Genomic DNA, 15174 nt, shown 5'->3' with positions numbered 1-15174 from the left:
GCACCCTACACACACGCACAAACACATACACCCTCAGAGCAATTATTTTTGTCAATGAGTAGGTTATTTAGATGGCAACTTTCCAGGAAAGATAGGGTTTCACAAACACTTTTCTTTAAAAATAGCCTTTGGCATCACTTAGCCTAAGTACCACTTTTTTGGAAAGATTCCTTTAACTTCATTAATTAGTATGATTTATCCAAGATTACACTTACAAGGGAAAAAAGTATTCCCATCATCCCATTGTTAATTATGTCTCCAGGCTAACATAAATAAATTTTTCTAGTTACTCTAACTCTATGAAACTTATCAGAGATGACATTTAGAAGGTCTATGGGGGATTGGAGTAGGGGAATCTCATTTGCAATGTGCTCTGTTCTTTCTCTTTCCTTATAAAACAGTTTTGTTTCTATTTTCCATTCTTTTTCTATTTGTTTGTTTTCCATGCAGTTGACAGCTACAGTCACAGAAATTAAGGATAAATATCTAAACTGGAGAAGAAAACTTCATTAAGAAACAAAATGTCATATTTTGCTTTATTTAAAAATTAAAAGTCATCCTCTATACAGAAAAGGAGCTTGTTAAAATGAAATCACACTTGGCTTATGTGTACAACTTAAAGAAAAGCAGTGAGAGGCAGAGATAAGGTTTATTTTGATCAGTTTAAAGAGTGAAGAAACTGCAGCATACCACATTTATTGCTTGCTAATTGCATGTCTTCAAGGTAACTGTCACTATTGTACAATAGTGACAACTTCTACAAATTGATATGAAAATAAGATTTGCTTTTAAATATTGATCTGTACCTACATAGCCTCACCACCAAAACACCAATGTATAAACCAGGAAAACTACTTCACATTCCCAGAAAACCCACAAAGAGGTAATGATTTAATCAAAATGCATGTATTCTGAGAGCCCTCCAAAGTCATTTTAATGCTGATTTGTGCAAGAGGCATATCAGGAGACCTATTTATTGAATGACAGTTACCTTATTTACAAGAAAATAACAAATAGCCGGATCATTGTCATCACCACTACTATCACCCAAGAGCAGCATTCAAATAATTTTCTGTAAAAAATGATCTGAAGACAGCATGATACTTAAGGAAGGATCTCGATATTCCTTTAGGAAATGTCTAGCAAATACATTGGAGCCAGAAATGGCAACCCACTTCAGTATTCTTGCCTGGGAAATTCCATGGACAGAGAAGCCTGGCAGACTACAGTTCATGGTGTTGCAAAGAATCAGACACGCCTGAGCGACTAACAGCAACAACTAGCAGATAAACAGAGAAAATTAAATTCTTTATACTTAACTCATAGAAGAGGATACACAATCTGACACAACCAAGAGACAACCATTGTGTAAAACATGGAAACTAAGCACAAAATCTGGCAGAGAAATTCTTTGCAAAATGCAAAGTGATTCCACGCAAAAAAAAAAACCAAAAAGCACTCAGCTACACATGTCAGGATCGTATTCAGGGTTTTAAAACTGTCATAATGAAATCATAGCAAATTATCAGTCTTCTGTTTGTCCTTGAAAGTAAGCTGGTTTTATTTTCTCTAGGGCAGGAGCAACTGCAAGAAGTTACTGTTCTATTTATATTCAAACATGTGTTTATTAAAAGGATATATAGGTTCTCTGATTTGCTTTGCTCTAGGTACATAAGTAATTATTGAGTCTTTACATAAGGTTATTTATATAATTCCAAGTGTGGCTTAATGTTTGTAGGAGTGATTTGATTTTTAGAAATAAAGTGTTTGCAAATGTGTGATGGTTAGTATATATGCTTGTGGCTTCAAGTTTCTTGTAATTCTTGTAATAGAAAGGGTCACTTTCTTGGAATAGAAAGGGTCACTGGTAGGATGAAGACTAAATAGTTCTCTTTCTGTTATGATGTGATCTTTACATGCCTCCTCCAAGTATTGTTTACTTTATATTAGTCACTTGTTCTTCCTACATTCACTGTCAGATAGGAGACGTAAAAATGGCTAGGAAACCGTGCTACACTGCTAGGCTACAACAACTCGATTCGATAACACATTTTAGTTTGACCCTATCTTCAACACATACACATATCTACTGACATGAACAGTCTCAAATAGATAAAGGTCAAAATGAACAAACTCTAGTCTTTCTTTTAATCCAAACTCAAGCTCAGCTTCCACCTGGAAGCCCAAACCTCCAATCATCTCACCTGCTCTCCCACCATCCCATCCTAGAGCTTTTCTTAAATGTAGTAGCATTTACAACTTTAGTATGGAATTCTCTTTTACAACAGAAGGCTTTGTCAGATATATTTTCTCAATAGAGCAGAATGCCATGAGTTGTAGGAAACCCTTTTATCATATAGATGAAGTATTGTAAAGCAGTACCTATTGGAAAGTTAAGAAGCAGAACTTCATCCCATATGGCAGTTAGTTTGGTCTCAAAATTCAGACTGCTATCACATAAATTAGGCATTCACAGATATTCCATAATACATTGTGAATGCTGTGTTTCTTTACCATGCTTATATCATGAGGCTGAAGGGGAAAAAACACAAACACAAGGGGCTAAAATATAAGGGAGAATAGTTGAAGGACAAAGTTTAAACATACTGTCTGTTAACTTAAAAGATAGCGTGGGCTTGAAAAGATGTAGAGAGAGAGAAAAATAACGAGACCTGTTAATTCACTAAAATTCCAGCTCTCAAGATATAATCTTATGAACTTAAATATTACTTAATAGAAAGCAACATGAGGCTCTTTCAAAAATTAGGGAAGAAGTGTCATATAAAACAAAGGAAAAAATTATTTTCAACGAGGTATCCACTAGCAGTTCAAAAAATTCCAACCAAGAGTCGAAGACCAAAGAATCAACCATTATCACAGATTTTGGCAAATGGCATCTTTGATCGATACTTTAGTATTTCAAACCTGTCCTTTCTGTAGGACCAAATGCTTCTTCTGGTTACAACCATTTAACTTATTCATGAATAATATAAAGACTCGTAGCTTTAGACTGGGGTATCAAATAGTATCTGGAAGCAAAGACAAGCATCGGTCCACACGCAGGAACTTACGGTCGTTGCAGAGCGGTCCGCTGAAGGAAGTCATGCTACAATCACAGCTGAAGCCATCCCACTGCTGCAAGCACACACCTTGGTTGGAACACGAGTCCTCCTGGCAGGTTGTGCTAGGCCCTGAAAAACAATCGAAAAGAAACTTGGGTTCTTTAAAAAAATCCAAAAATGTTTTACACATGAGCAAGGTCACATACAGTAGTTGCCAACACCTCAAATTACATGACCAAACTAGTTTGGAAAGTTCTAGTTCACACACCTGAATTAAGAACAGAGAAGTTGTCATATGAAGGTTTTCTGGAATTTCAAATATAGGACAAAATACGTTATAATAGTGAACTAAACCAACAAATAGTAAAAGCAAGCACATAGCTTCCAGTACGATCATGGTAGCAGGTAATTTCATTCCATCTTCAATAACTCTCTCTCACTGTTTAGATTTTAGAAAAATGCATGGAGCTCCTTAACTTCTGACCAATGGGGAGAGACACCATGAGAGATGGAGATTACAACTTTCATGAAACTGAGATAAAGGTTGGCAAAAAAAAAAACTGAAGAGAGTTGTGCGAAAATGTCCTGCAAGTTTCTAGAAGTTTTCCTGCAGAAACTATGAATAAAGTTATGACTGTTGGTGTTTTGGATAGGTATGTTGGCAAGTATCAATTCGCATGCTTTAACAATTTCATGCAATCAAACATAAAATTAAAAACTGTATAAATGACATGCCCCCATTTAACATACAAGTAAAAAGAACGCTAGTCTATTTCTAAAGAATCATAACTAGAACACTGAAAAACAAAGAACTAAAAAGAATGATCAAAGCACTAAATGTAATCACTCTACAAACATATTCAAGACTGAAAGCCTTTATGCAAACTATGCTACAAAATAAAATTTCTTACACAGCATTCAAGAAGGGAAAAAATTAAATCTATACCCAAATAATGGTTACTGCAAAAATATAAAATATGTTATTTTGAGGTTTCCACTGTGTATTATGGGGTTTCAGTCTTGTTTTATACACACAGGGCTATCTACCTTGCAAGTCAGCTTTCATCAATGCAACTTTGTCAGCAAAATAAAAAAAAAAAAAGCAAAATATATTAAATGTTAGTAAGCAATACTGAAATGGGCAAACACAGAAGATTCAAAAAAGCATGCTGTTGTAAAGGGGGAGAGAAATGCTATGTAGAGCAAACAAATTAATAATTAACAGCCATAAATGAGAAAGCGATAATTGATTAGAATTTCACTACATATGTATTCATAAAATGGTTAATTGAGCCAATGACATGTAATGAAGGAAAATTAAGAGGGCTTTTGCATGGTTTCCTCTCTTGGATAGATATGAATGCATTGCCAAAATGATTGCACTGCTTAGCTGAAGCATGCAGCCCCACTTATCATGTGTAGATACAATGTATATGATAGTCATTAGCAGATCCTTTCTATTTTTTTCCCCTCTGGGTCTTTTCTCTTGCTATTGCAGTTAAGGTTTAAAACTGTAATGACAGCCATTCTCTGCGGACACTTGGAACTTACAGTGACACCAAACTACCCAAATGTATACAACATCATTTGGAGTAGATGAAAGAAGAAGTAAAGAATGGAAGAAGCAAATTGCAATATAATTCCTCATCAAGAAAATTCCTTTACAAGATTGCAAGGTGGAGTATTTATCTTTGCTTTTACCACACTAGGTTTTTATTGCTTACAGGTCTCAGAGTTATATCTATATTTTTCCTATCTTTATAACTGTCTTCAACTCTTACAAACTGCCCTGTGAATATTTATTACAGTAGAACCTCATTAATAAGGGTTATCTTAGAGACGGGTGGAAAGGGAACAACATCTATCTCAATACCTTTAGAGTATAAACTGAAGATATTTTCTAGCAAACACAATTTTAGGTTTTATGAAAACATAAAAATAGATACCAGACTAATTAGATGCTATTAACCCTGAGAGCCTTTGAGGTAACTGCTCTAGTGAATACATGAGAGCTATCTGTAATTAGATTTTGTACAAACTGATGTTTTTATAAATGCCAATTTTAAACATCCTCCTTGCAAATATATTTTTATTAGAAATTTCTGAGGCATGGTATTCTTCATAAAAAGTATTGAATGTAGCCTAAACTATATGAATATTCAAAAATTTAGAAATCAGTATTAACTACTAATTGTATCATCATAATCATAATCAATACAGTAATAACAACAAAAATAATAGCTGCTTTTAATAATAATAATAGCTAGTTTTTCTCACTTATTATATCAAAGAACCAAGGATCACTAAATTGCTCAGTTTTTGTTGTTTTTTTCAATCTGTGAGAGGTAAGATTTTTATTCCATGGTACTAAAGACTGAAATAATTAATGGTTGTTTAAAAAAAAAAAACCTTAAAGCAGTATTCCTTAGTGCAGTCGTTTCTAAGCACAAGCCCAGCTTGGGTCAGGGGCTGTGTTATTGACAATACTGTTCCCCTGACTTGCTCAGCAGAAGGAAAGAGCAGAAACAAGACCTGATAAAGAGCCATGCTTTTGTTTTTATCTTTTGTTTTTGTAAAAATTACCAGAAATAGAATTGTAAAATAATGCTAAACTCTAAAAATGGTAAAGTTGCAATTTTGAAAAATAACCTGCCTCTCCATACTGTACAACAGCTACTCAGAGTGCCTGCCAAGTCTTTATGTGAGCATAAAGATATGCTTTATTATTATTTTTTTATTATCACAACAGTTTTTTTATATTTTCAGGTATTACAAGAGAATTCAGGCCTATGCCTGACAAGTCACATTTTTCAAAGAACTCACCTTCTAGAACAATATTTAAACACTGACAAGGCATTTGCACGAGATAAAGCCCTGAATTTTTCTTTTTAGTTTTATAATGTTCTTTTTATTTGATCACTGAATAAAAATGGGAGCAAGCCACAAAGACTTTTGTACTAAGTGTTTGAAAATAAGGATATTTTTGAAAAGGAAAGGAAAGTGAAGGTAAACTACAATGTCTGGAAACCAAAGAAACAATAGAAAAAGGTGCTTAGCTGTCTGGGCTTTCAAATAAGGCAAACTTGGGTTCAAAGCTTCCACCATCTACTTGCTATGTGACATTAGGAAGATCACGTCACATCTGTAAGGCTCAAATTGCTTTTTAGTTCAGTCGCTAAGTCATATTTGACTCTTTTGCAACTTCATGGACCGTAGCTTGCCAGGTTCCTCTGTCTATGGGTTTTCCCAGGCAAGAATATTGGAATGGATTGCCATTTTCTTCTCCAGGGGCTCTTCCTGACCCAGGGATGGAACCTGCCTCAAGGTTCAATTTACTCCTCTAAAATAATCCAATAATACCTAGCTGTTAGAGTCTTGAGAATTAAATGAAACTGCATAAATATATAAACTTATTGTTATCAGTGCTTGATCAATGGTAGCTTTAATAATGAAGCATTTCTGGAGCTTATAAATGCAGTTAAAGAGTTGAGTGTTATGAGTCAATGCAAGTGTCTAAGAGCTGTTTCACTGACTTCATGTACAGAAGTTATCTTGACTCAGTATTGAGCTTAATTGAGTCTGATTATTGGTGCATTGCCAGTCTCTATTTTCTCTTATCTAAGCAGGTCAATGCCTTTCCAGGCAGTAATTTTCAGAGTTTGTTTTAAGGCCAAAAGCATCAGCATAAGTTAGGAACTTGCTAGAAACATAAATTCTAGAGTCTCATCCTAGATCTACCAAACCAAAAACTTTGAGGGTATTGTCAAGTGACATGGGTTTTAACAATTCTCCAGGTGATTTTAACACTTGCTCAGGTTGAGAAACATTAATGTAAAGAGAAAAGCACCATGTAAGCTCCATCTGCAAGCTAACATTGTGTCATGTAAATAAAATCAACTATTACTCACTGAAATAAGTTAGAGAGAAAGGCAGCAAGTGATTATTGTGAGAAAACCAATGGCTTCTCACATGAAAGAAGCTTAGAGATGTGTGGGTCTTGTTGGGTGGACATGGTAGAAAATCACGGGAAGATATTATTAAGTGATGTCAAATTTATACTATTTCTGTTAATATTAAAACGGGGGTTTAGTCATTCTGATGCAATTTGAACTCAAAACCCTATAAGACAATCATCTTTAGAGAAATAATTCATGAAATATCTAGAAATTGATCATGAAAAATATGTGTATTTCAATTACACCTATGACAGGCACATCTGAGATTATTCCTAGGGACCACAGAGAACAGAAATAACCATAAATTAAAAACTGTTAATCTTGATGTTGGAGCAAAAAAAATAGGGAAGTATTAAGGCAGGAAGGCAGGAACATGTCAACATTTTTAAAATAAAGGAAAAGGGGGTAAGAGAGGGTGAGGATTATTAAAGTTCAGATATTAAAGCAAACTAGATAAAGTAAGGAAGGAAACTGCTATAATCTACCGAATGATTTCAGATATTCAAACCATAGTCTACAATTACTCAAGAGGATTCCAATCAATCATATTAACCAATTTGCTCATTGGATTATGATGGAAAATAACACCAAATTTTATTCTGTAAATACACTTTCTCAGTACGTTTCTCATTAGTTTTCCCTCCCACTCACCCACTCGCATTATGCGCCAGTGGTGGGAGGTCATGTGTGTGTATCTGTTTTTCTATCTTGTGAGTGTTTAGCTGCGAATGTGTCTCTGTCTGTCTGCTCCCACCATCTCTTTATAGGTGAGAAATCATCAAGCAACTTGTAGAAAGGCCTATTTTTGAAAAATATTTTCAGAAGAGTTTGTAAGTAACTTTAAAAAAATACATATATCCTCACTTATTAGATCACCTCCAAGGATCAAAGTTATGTCTCACATTTCTGTATTCATCCACTAGAGAGAATTTATTCACTTAACAATTTTACTTCCTTTGTTAAATTAATGAAAGAACAAAACACATAGTTTCTTTTTGTTTTACAAAAGTGTGTTATACCAAAATATGAAATAAAGAAACATGGCAGAACATTAAAAAATAATTCATCAAAGATTTCAATTAAATAATCTATTTTCTGGCATGATTAAAACACAGTTTGAATTTCACCTGACTTTTCAGGAAAATATATGCTGCAGAGAGGGGAAAAAAATGTATTTTCAAATAAAAAATTTATATGTACTTAGGTAGTTGCTAAACCTAATAGCATTATTTTGGCTGAGAAGAAATGATTCGTAAGCTCCTGGGGGACAGGAATTCACATGTCTTCATTTCTCCCATGTGAAATTTCATTATGAATCTAAAATTTTCAAAATGGCCCAAACTGTATTCAACATTAAAGGAGAAGCAGCAACACATTCAGAGCTACAAAATTCAGGATAATGCGATTAAATTGCATTTATGGAGGGATAAATGGCTCAAACAATCTGAGGTGTTGAAGTGAAAATTATCTAAAATGAAAGCGGCAATCAAAAAGTACTCCTACAGATCTTAGTCTGATAGAGAACACAAAAGAACAGAAAGGTACTTGAGCACATTTCTGAAGTATGGAATATTAGCCTTGGGGAATAGAAGAAACCAATTTTTGCTAAAACAAACTCATAATATATGGGAGACACTTGTGCTATCATGTAAACACAAATCATATAGTGATTTGAGAATGAATGTCTGAATGTTATTTTCTTGTTGGGTCGTATTGAATGTAGATTAAAAAAAAAACAGTCTCAAGTTGATTAACATTTGCTGGAATAAATGTTTTTCTGGTTCAAATGGAGTATCTATTGAATGCTATAAAGCAAGCACTGCAGAGCTGATTAGCACGCTAATGAGATGAACTATGGAATGCAAAGAAGCAGAAAAAAATCAAGATCCATAGATATAGCTCCTGTTTTAAATTTATTGAGCATTAGTGTAGGTTTGCAAACTGTCCAGAAAATTGAAGATGTATGGGATGAATAAGGATTTTTTAAGCCTTAAGTAGGGATTTGGCCAAATGTCAGAAATGAAAATTTTGCTGGCCAGAGAGATCTGTTCTCATTTATAGGTGGAATTAGAATTATTTTGAGTGTGATAACGAAGATCTAATACCTTCACATCCTCTCTCAATCTGTCCATTGCAGAAAAGAGCATCTGAGATGAGGTCTGGAAGCCGCCCATTTAGATCAACCGATGCCAGGCAGCCTTGAAAGCCCTCCTTGGCATGGACGAGCTTTGGCAACGATTTGTATGTTTCTTTGGCCACTCCTCCTATATACAAGTCACCTGTGGGAAGACAAAATTTGGGTCACAAAAGTAACTTGTCATTGACTTTAACCAACAGTAGGACAGGAGAAATAAATAGCAAGGTTTAGTTTTCATTAACTTAATTTTCAAAATTAATAAAATTTATAACTAGATATTTTATTAAAGGCACAAAACAGTAGAAGTGTTTGATACATTCGCAGTAGAAGAAATTTCTAGAAGCTAGTTCCACAGAAAACTAAGTGCGTTCAATACAGTGTGGCCAAATGGAATGAACATGGGCCACGAAGAGGCCCCTGAATCAAAATCCAAGTCATTATTTACCAACTCCATGGCATTAAGCACTTTCTAAAAAATTTCTCTGACAGTTAATAAGCTCATTTCTTAAATGGGAACAATAAAGTGCATCCTATAAAGTGTGTGAGGATTAAATGAGATAAAATAATGGAGAGTAGCAGAATAAAAATATGTAGTAAATGTTAGAAGGTGCTATTATTATCAAATCTTAGAGAATTCTAGACTTTTCTGTTAACTAGAAGCTCAACAAATTCTAAATGTCTAATGTCTAAAATTGCCTTTCCTATTATGCTTAAATCTATTATCCTTGCTTGTACCTATCTTATTCACCAACTCAATCCCATAGTAGACTGTATATACCGGAATATTCCACCCCTTTTCAAGTATTTATTTATTTATTTATTTATTTTTAGGTAAAGGTATACCACTTTGCATTCGTTAAGCTGTTCTGGGATCATTTAACAAGGCATCAATAACTTTTCCCCAATGTTATTACAGTTTCTAGTGCGACATTTTGCTTTGCTTTCTCATCTTCATGTCTCTAGGTTTGAGACTTCCGAACTTAATGAACCACTACTTAAAAAGTGAGATTGTAATCCAAGTTTGATTCTATTTCCTTTCTATCACCATATCTGGATAGCACTGAGTAGATGTAACTAACTGACTCTGGTAGACACTTAATCAATGCAAAACATAAGGAGGGTAACCACAAATTTCCTTGATTACTCATGTTTTTAAGTCCTGGCAACATATTCTATTTAGCTACTTACTTCTCAGAGTTTACATTGTCGTTCGAATTTTCTGTCCCACATTAACCATTTTATTTAACTCTCATGACACCTGATACCTTCTCCCACTGTAACACAAAACTCCTACATTCTTAATGTTTTCCCGGTCCCTTTGTATTGTATCATGAGACCTGGGGTTGAGGAGAACTATAGGCTGATGCTCACTCTGGTTGTTGAGTCATGAGTAATAAAAGCCTTGGTGTCTGACCCAGAAACTGTGTCTCCTGTCACCATCCACAAAACAGTAATAAGCTATCTTAGTAAGTAGGGTAAAAAGCAACACATAGAATATTCCTGGGCTGTACTGATGAGTAAACTGAGCTTGTTTAAAGTCATTGAGCCATAAAAACTGAGAACTTAGGTCCCTGACCCACTAACTAGAGCTCTAAATACTAAACTAGGATGCTGTAGGTCCTCCATAATTTGTACTGAAGGTACTGGGTATGTTTACTTCTGCTACTTCTTAACAGAAGAAAACACCTATTGATTATTAACCAAGATTCCTAATATCAAAGGATGCCATGCTTTTGGTCTAAAGTAGGAATGCATGATTTTTTCTTCCATATTTCTTTTCTCTTAGTCTTTTCTCCCACATTTCAAGTGATTGTGTTTCACTTGTCTCGGAGAAGGGACATGGATCAGAAATCAAAGACACAAAGTTGTCTTTATGTATTTGATCTTTAAAATTCAAGACTTTTAAAGGAGTGAAATAGAATATAATGGCAATTACATGAGATGAGTAAAGCTTTCCTGTCCCTCGTGTGGGCAAGCAGGAGAGAAAGTTAGAGAAGAAGTGTGAATATAGTCATTCCCAAAAAGAGGACATAGTGTTCTGATGTGAGGTCTGGTGGATGTCAAAACCTCAAGTAGGCTGAGGAAAGTAATAATGATCAGTGTGCAATTCCTCAAGAGAACCCAGAAGCAGCAGTGGAATCTTCGAGAAGAAAGAGCTGCAGGGTAGATTTAGACATGCTGAGAGCTTAGTGAGCCTCATAGAGCTTTCCATATCCCACATGGCATGGAAGCAACAGAACAATTCCCAAAGTAGCACAAAGACGAGCAGAAAAGGGCTGGTCTGAGGAGGGCTTCCCCACTGGTGCAGACAGTAAAGAATCCTCTTGCAATGCAGGAGACCCAGGTTTGATGCCTGGGTCAGGAAGATCCCCTGGAGGAGGGCATGGCAACTCACTCCGGTATTCTTACCTGGAGGATTCCAGCAACAGAGGAGCCTGGTGGGCTTCAGTCCTAAGACGTCACAAAGAGTCAGACTGAACTGCGAGACTGACACGGAGGAGGTTACGCACACAAAGAACAAAGATGGTGAGTAGCAAGTCAGTGGGCGCCCACGCTGTGAGTATAGATTATCTGAGACTAGCTCCCGTGCAGTCTCTCTCTATTCCCAGAATATTGGTTCAGTGGAAGTCTTCCACCTTCAAATAATCTAGATATGATCCCAGGGAAATGAAGGAATGAAAAGTTCCTGAGGTTAGATTTTCACTAAATCAAAGACGCAGAGCTCCAAGCAGAAACCAAGGTGAGCTCTAGAAAAACAGAGACAAGTGCACTTTGTTGCTCATCTGAGATAGTGGACTGATTTATACTGTCAGATGTCAAATGCAAGGACCTACTTCCTATATTCATGTGTCGAAATAAGTTTGTTAGGAAATTTCAGTTTTACTCTAGCCTGACTGAATGTGGTATTAGAGAACAGTGGTAGCTGAATGAAGAATTCTTGGCACTGCTTCGGGCTATAGAACTTAGCACTCAAAGTTATGCATGGGATGCTATATAAAAGATAACCATTTTCTTCTTTCTTTTCAATTTCTTTTTAATTTATTTATTTTATTTTTTGACTGTACCACATGGCATGTGAGATCTTGGTTCCTCGACCAAGGATCAAACCCACGTCCCCGATATTGGAAGCTTGGAGTCTTAACCATTGGACCGCCAGGGGAGTCCCTCCTCTTTCTTACTATAACCTCCTTGAGGATAGAGACTGTGTCTTTGTTTTGAATTCTCCCTCAGTGCCTAGTACTGGGTTATAAGCACAGTGGGCACTAAATACTGTCAGTCAGCTGATGGACTGAAGTCACATAGAAAAGAATCAGAAAAGAATGAATGGCAAGGCAGCACACAGGGAGAGAGCTAGTTCTAAAACGCACTTACTTCCATTCCCCACTTCCTACTATGTCCTACTTTTTCCCTATTAGCACACTTACTTTCCCAGATAACTTTTAAAAGCTTATTGAATAGAAGTAGTAATCTTTCTCTTGTGCTGTTAAAGAGCAGAAAATATTGATTCAAGCCATGCAGGATACAAGCCTCGGACAAAGCAAGGTGGATGAGTTTGGCTTTATAAGCAGGGGATTCATTCTCATTTTCATTACTGAAGCTGCACTTAGCACTGCCACTTAATACAAGTCTTTATAAACTCTTCATATAGCAGACAGTGGTCTTACATCCCCGGGTGGGTTTCCATAGGAAGAGAACAAAGGAAACTAAGTGGCTTGAGCCCTGTGTAGCATTAGCACTTCATCAAAGATGCAGCTTCTCCTTTTAACTCTTAAGGTGATGGAAGGAAAATGACCCATTAGCGCTAATGGGATCTTGAAGGCAAAATCCTGTGCATGGAAAGGAAGCTGGGTTTTTTTTTAAAGATCCAGTGTGTGAATGATACCCAGGATGGACATCTAGTAAGAGTCAGTTTCCTGTGGACTTGAAGCTATGCTCTCACTCTTTCTTCAAGCTATGAGTGACTGGTTGATTTTCCTTAGTATTCTTTAAGTAGGCCATATACAGAACTGACAAGGAAATGATGAAGCTGGGGCAAAAGAAGATACAAAGAACATGTACAAAGCCAGATATATATCAAGAAACCCTTATCTTTGGTACTAGTGTGGAATGCATGTGTGTAGGGGGTGTGTGTAACAGTCCCCTCTCAAAAATATTACCTGTAGAATGACCTGAAATGATATCACAAGTATCTGTTTCCCAGTAGCTGGGGAGTTATGAGCAGGAAATTGTGCACAAGCTTTTTAGTTATATCTGGCTACAGACCCTGGTTCTGCCATTTACTGATTGCCTCACTGTAGGAACATTAAGTTACACAACTTTTTCAAGAGTCAGATTTTTCACCTGTGAAATGGGTTAATAATGCCTACCCTGTGAGGCTGTGAGGATCACAGAGAATGCATGCAAGCATTGGGCACAGAGTGGACTCAGCAGATGACTGCTACTGGTATGGCAGTGCTGGTGTGTGTGGTAAGAATTACCCATCGACAGTGCACCTCATTCTATGCTGACTTGCACTGAAAGATACAGAAGAATGCGAAGTCTAAGTTCTCCCCTTGTTTCTAGTATAATTAGAGTGGTAAGATATCAACACGCAAGTCTTATTTTCCTTGACTTCGTTTAGAGGCATTTGTGTACTTGAAGTGTGCCTTGCACTATCCAAGAAGCAGCTTGAGAGGATTCTTTGATATACTCCATTTGAATCCCAGCAGCATTAAACCTGGTAGCATAAACAGGACAGTTGCTAAATGCATCTCTTTTAATCTGACGTAAACAGACTGAGACAGAAGAATTCTGTGAAGACCAAGGGCCAGGTTGTAAGGTTCAGGCTAAATGTGCCTTATAAAATCAGAAATAGAAGGATTTTATGGATATTGATTGTAAGCTGGGGTATTATGAAAGAGTTTAGATCAAAAGAAAATATAGGATACCTAACTTTCAGTCAGTTCAGTTCAGTCACTCAGTTGTGTCCGACTCTTTGCGACCCCGTGAATCGCAGCACGCCAGGCCTCCCTGTCCATCACCAACTCCCGGAGTCTACCCAAACCCATACCCATTGAGTCGGTGATGCCATCCAGCCGTCTCATCCTCTGTTGTCCCCTTCTCCTCCTGCCCCCAATCCTTCCCAGCATCAGGGTCTTTTCCAATGAGTCAACTCTTAGCATGAGGTGGCCAAAGTATTGGAGTTTCAGCTTCAGCATCAGTCCTTCCAATGAACACCCAGGACTGATCTCCTTTAGGATGGACTGATTGGATCTCCTTGCAGTCCAAGGGACTCTCAAGAGTCTTCTCCAACACCATAGTTCAAAAGCATCAATTTTTCTTTGGGATGATATAAATGCATGCACCAAACATGAGGAACAGCACAAATATACCAGGAAGACAAAATTAAAACAGCATTCAAGAAAGAACACAAAAAGCAAGAATGGACTAGAAAAGAATTTTCAAACGGACCATAGTAAATAACGTTGGATAAGAAAAGTCAAAGGAAAGCCTTGAGTAACGTGATAGAATTTGTGACTATTTTTTTTTCCAAAGGCAATGAGAGGTCCAAAAATATAAGACATGCAGGCTAGGAGATGAGAGAATGTGAAATAGCAATAATTTGGAGAGAAGAGAAGAAATTGTATTTAATATTTAACATGTGTAATTTGAGTAGGGGTGTCCTTTAGGAATCAGATGATATGAACCGGGGGCTCAGGGATGCTGGGCCTGGAAGACCTGGCTTGGGAACCATCAACCAGAAGCAGATAAATGAAGTGGTGTAACAAGTTTTCTCTTTTCTTAAAACAGGGAGCATAAGGCAGTTAGAGCAAGGACTTGGAGTGCATCTTCCAAAAGCAGAATGTAAGTATCAAGGTATAATTAGTTCTTTGACTCAGCTTTCCTGTTTATTCATACGCATTTTTTTAGTGCCTCAAACATCTCAGTTTCATTTTAATTAAAAAGAGCATACATAAAAAGGACAACTGCTTTGTAGATCTGAATAGCTAAAACTCTAGGGAAACTTAAGGAGGCTCCC

At 36.5% G+C, this 15174-nt stretch overlaps 1 protein-coding gene across 16 annotated transcripts in view; it reads right to left on the bottom strand.

The window, feature by feature from the left end:
- Positions 1-15174, bottom strand: part of NRXN1 (neurexin 1) — a 1160507-nt gene that overhangs the window by 573395 nt on the left and 571938 nt on the right. For all 16 annotated transcript variants that reach the window (XM_043918044.1, XM_043918041.1, XM_043918043.1 and 13 more), the window contains 2 exons: positions 9124-9297; positions 3072-3191 (listed from right to left, as the gene is read on the bottom strand). In XM_043918044.1, coding sequence (XP_043773979.1) covers positions 3072-3191; positions 9124-9297 — 294 coding nt within the window. The remainder of the gene's footprint in view (positions 1-3071; positions 3192-9123; positions 9298-15174) is intronic.

This window comes from Cervus elaphus, chromosome 11 (assembly GCF_910594005.1).
Source record: "Cervus elaphus chromosome 11, mCerEla1.1, whole genome shotgun sequence".
In the NCBI taxonomy this organism is placed as follows: domain Eukaryota; kingdom Metazoa; phylum Chordata; class Mammalia; order Artiodactyla; family Cervidae; genus Cervus; species Cervus elaphus.
This window is presented reverse-complemented; position numbering and strand designations above follow the sequence as displayed.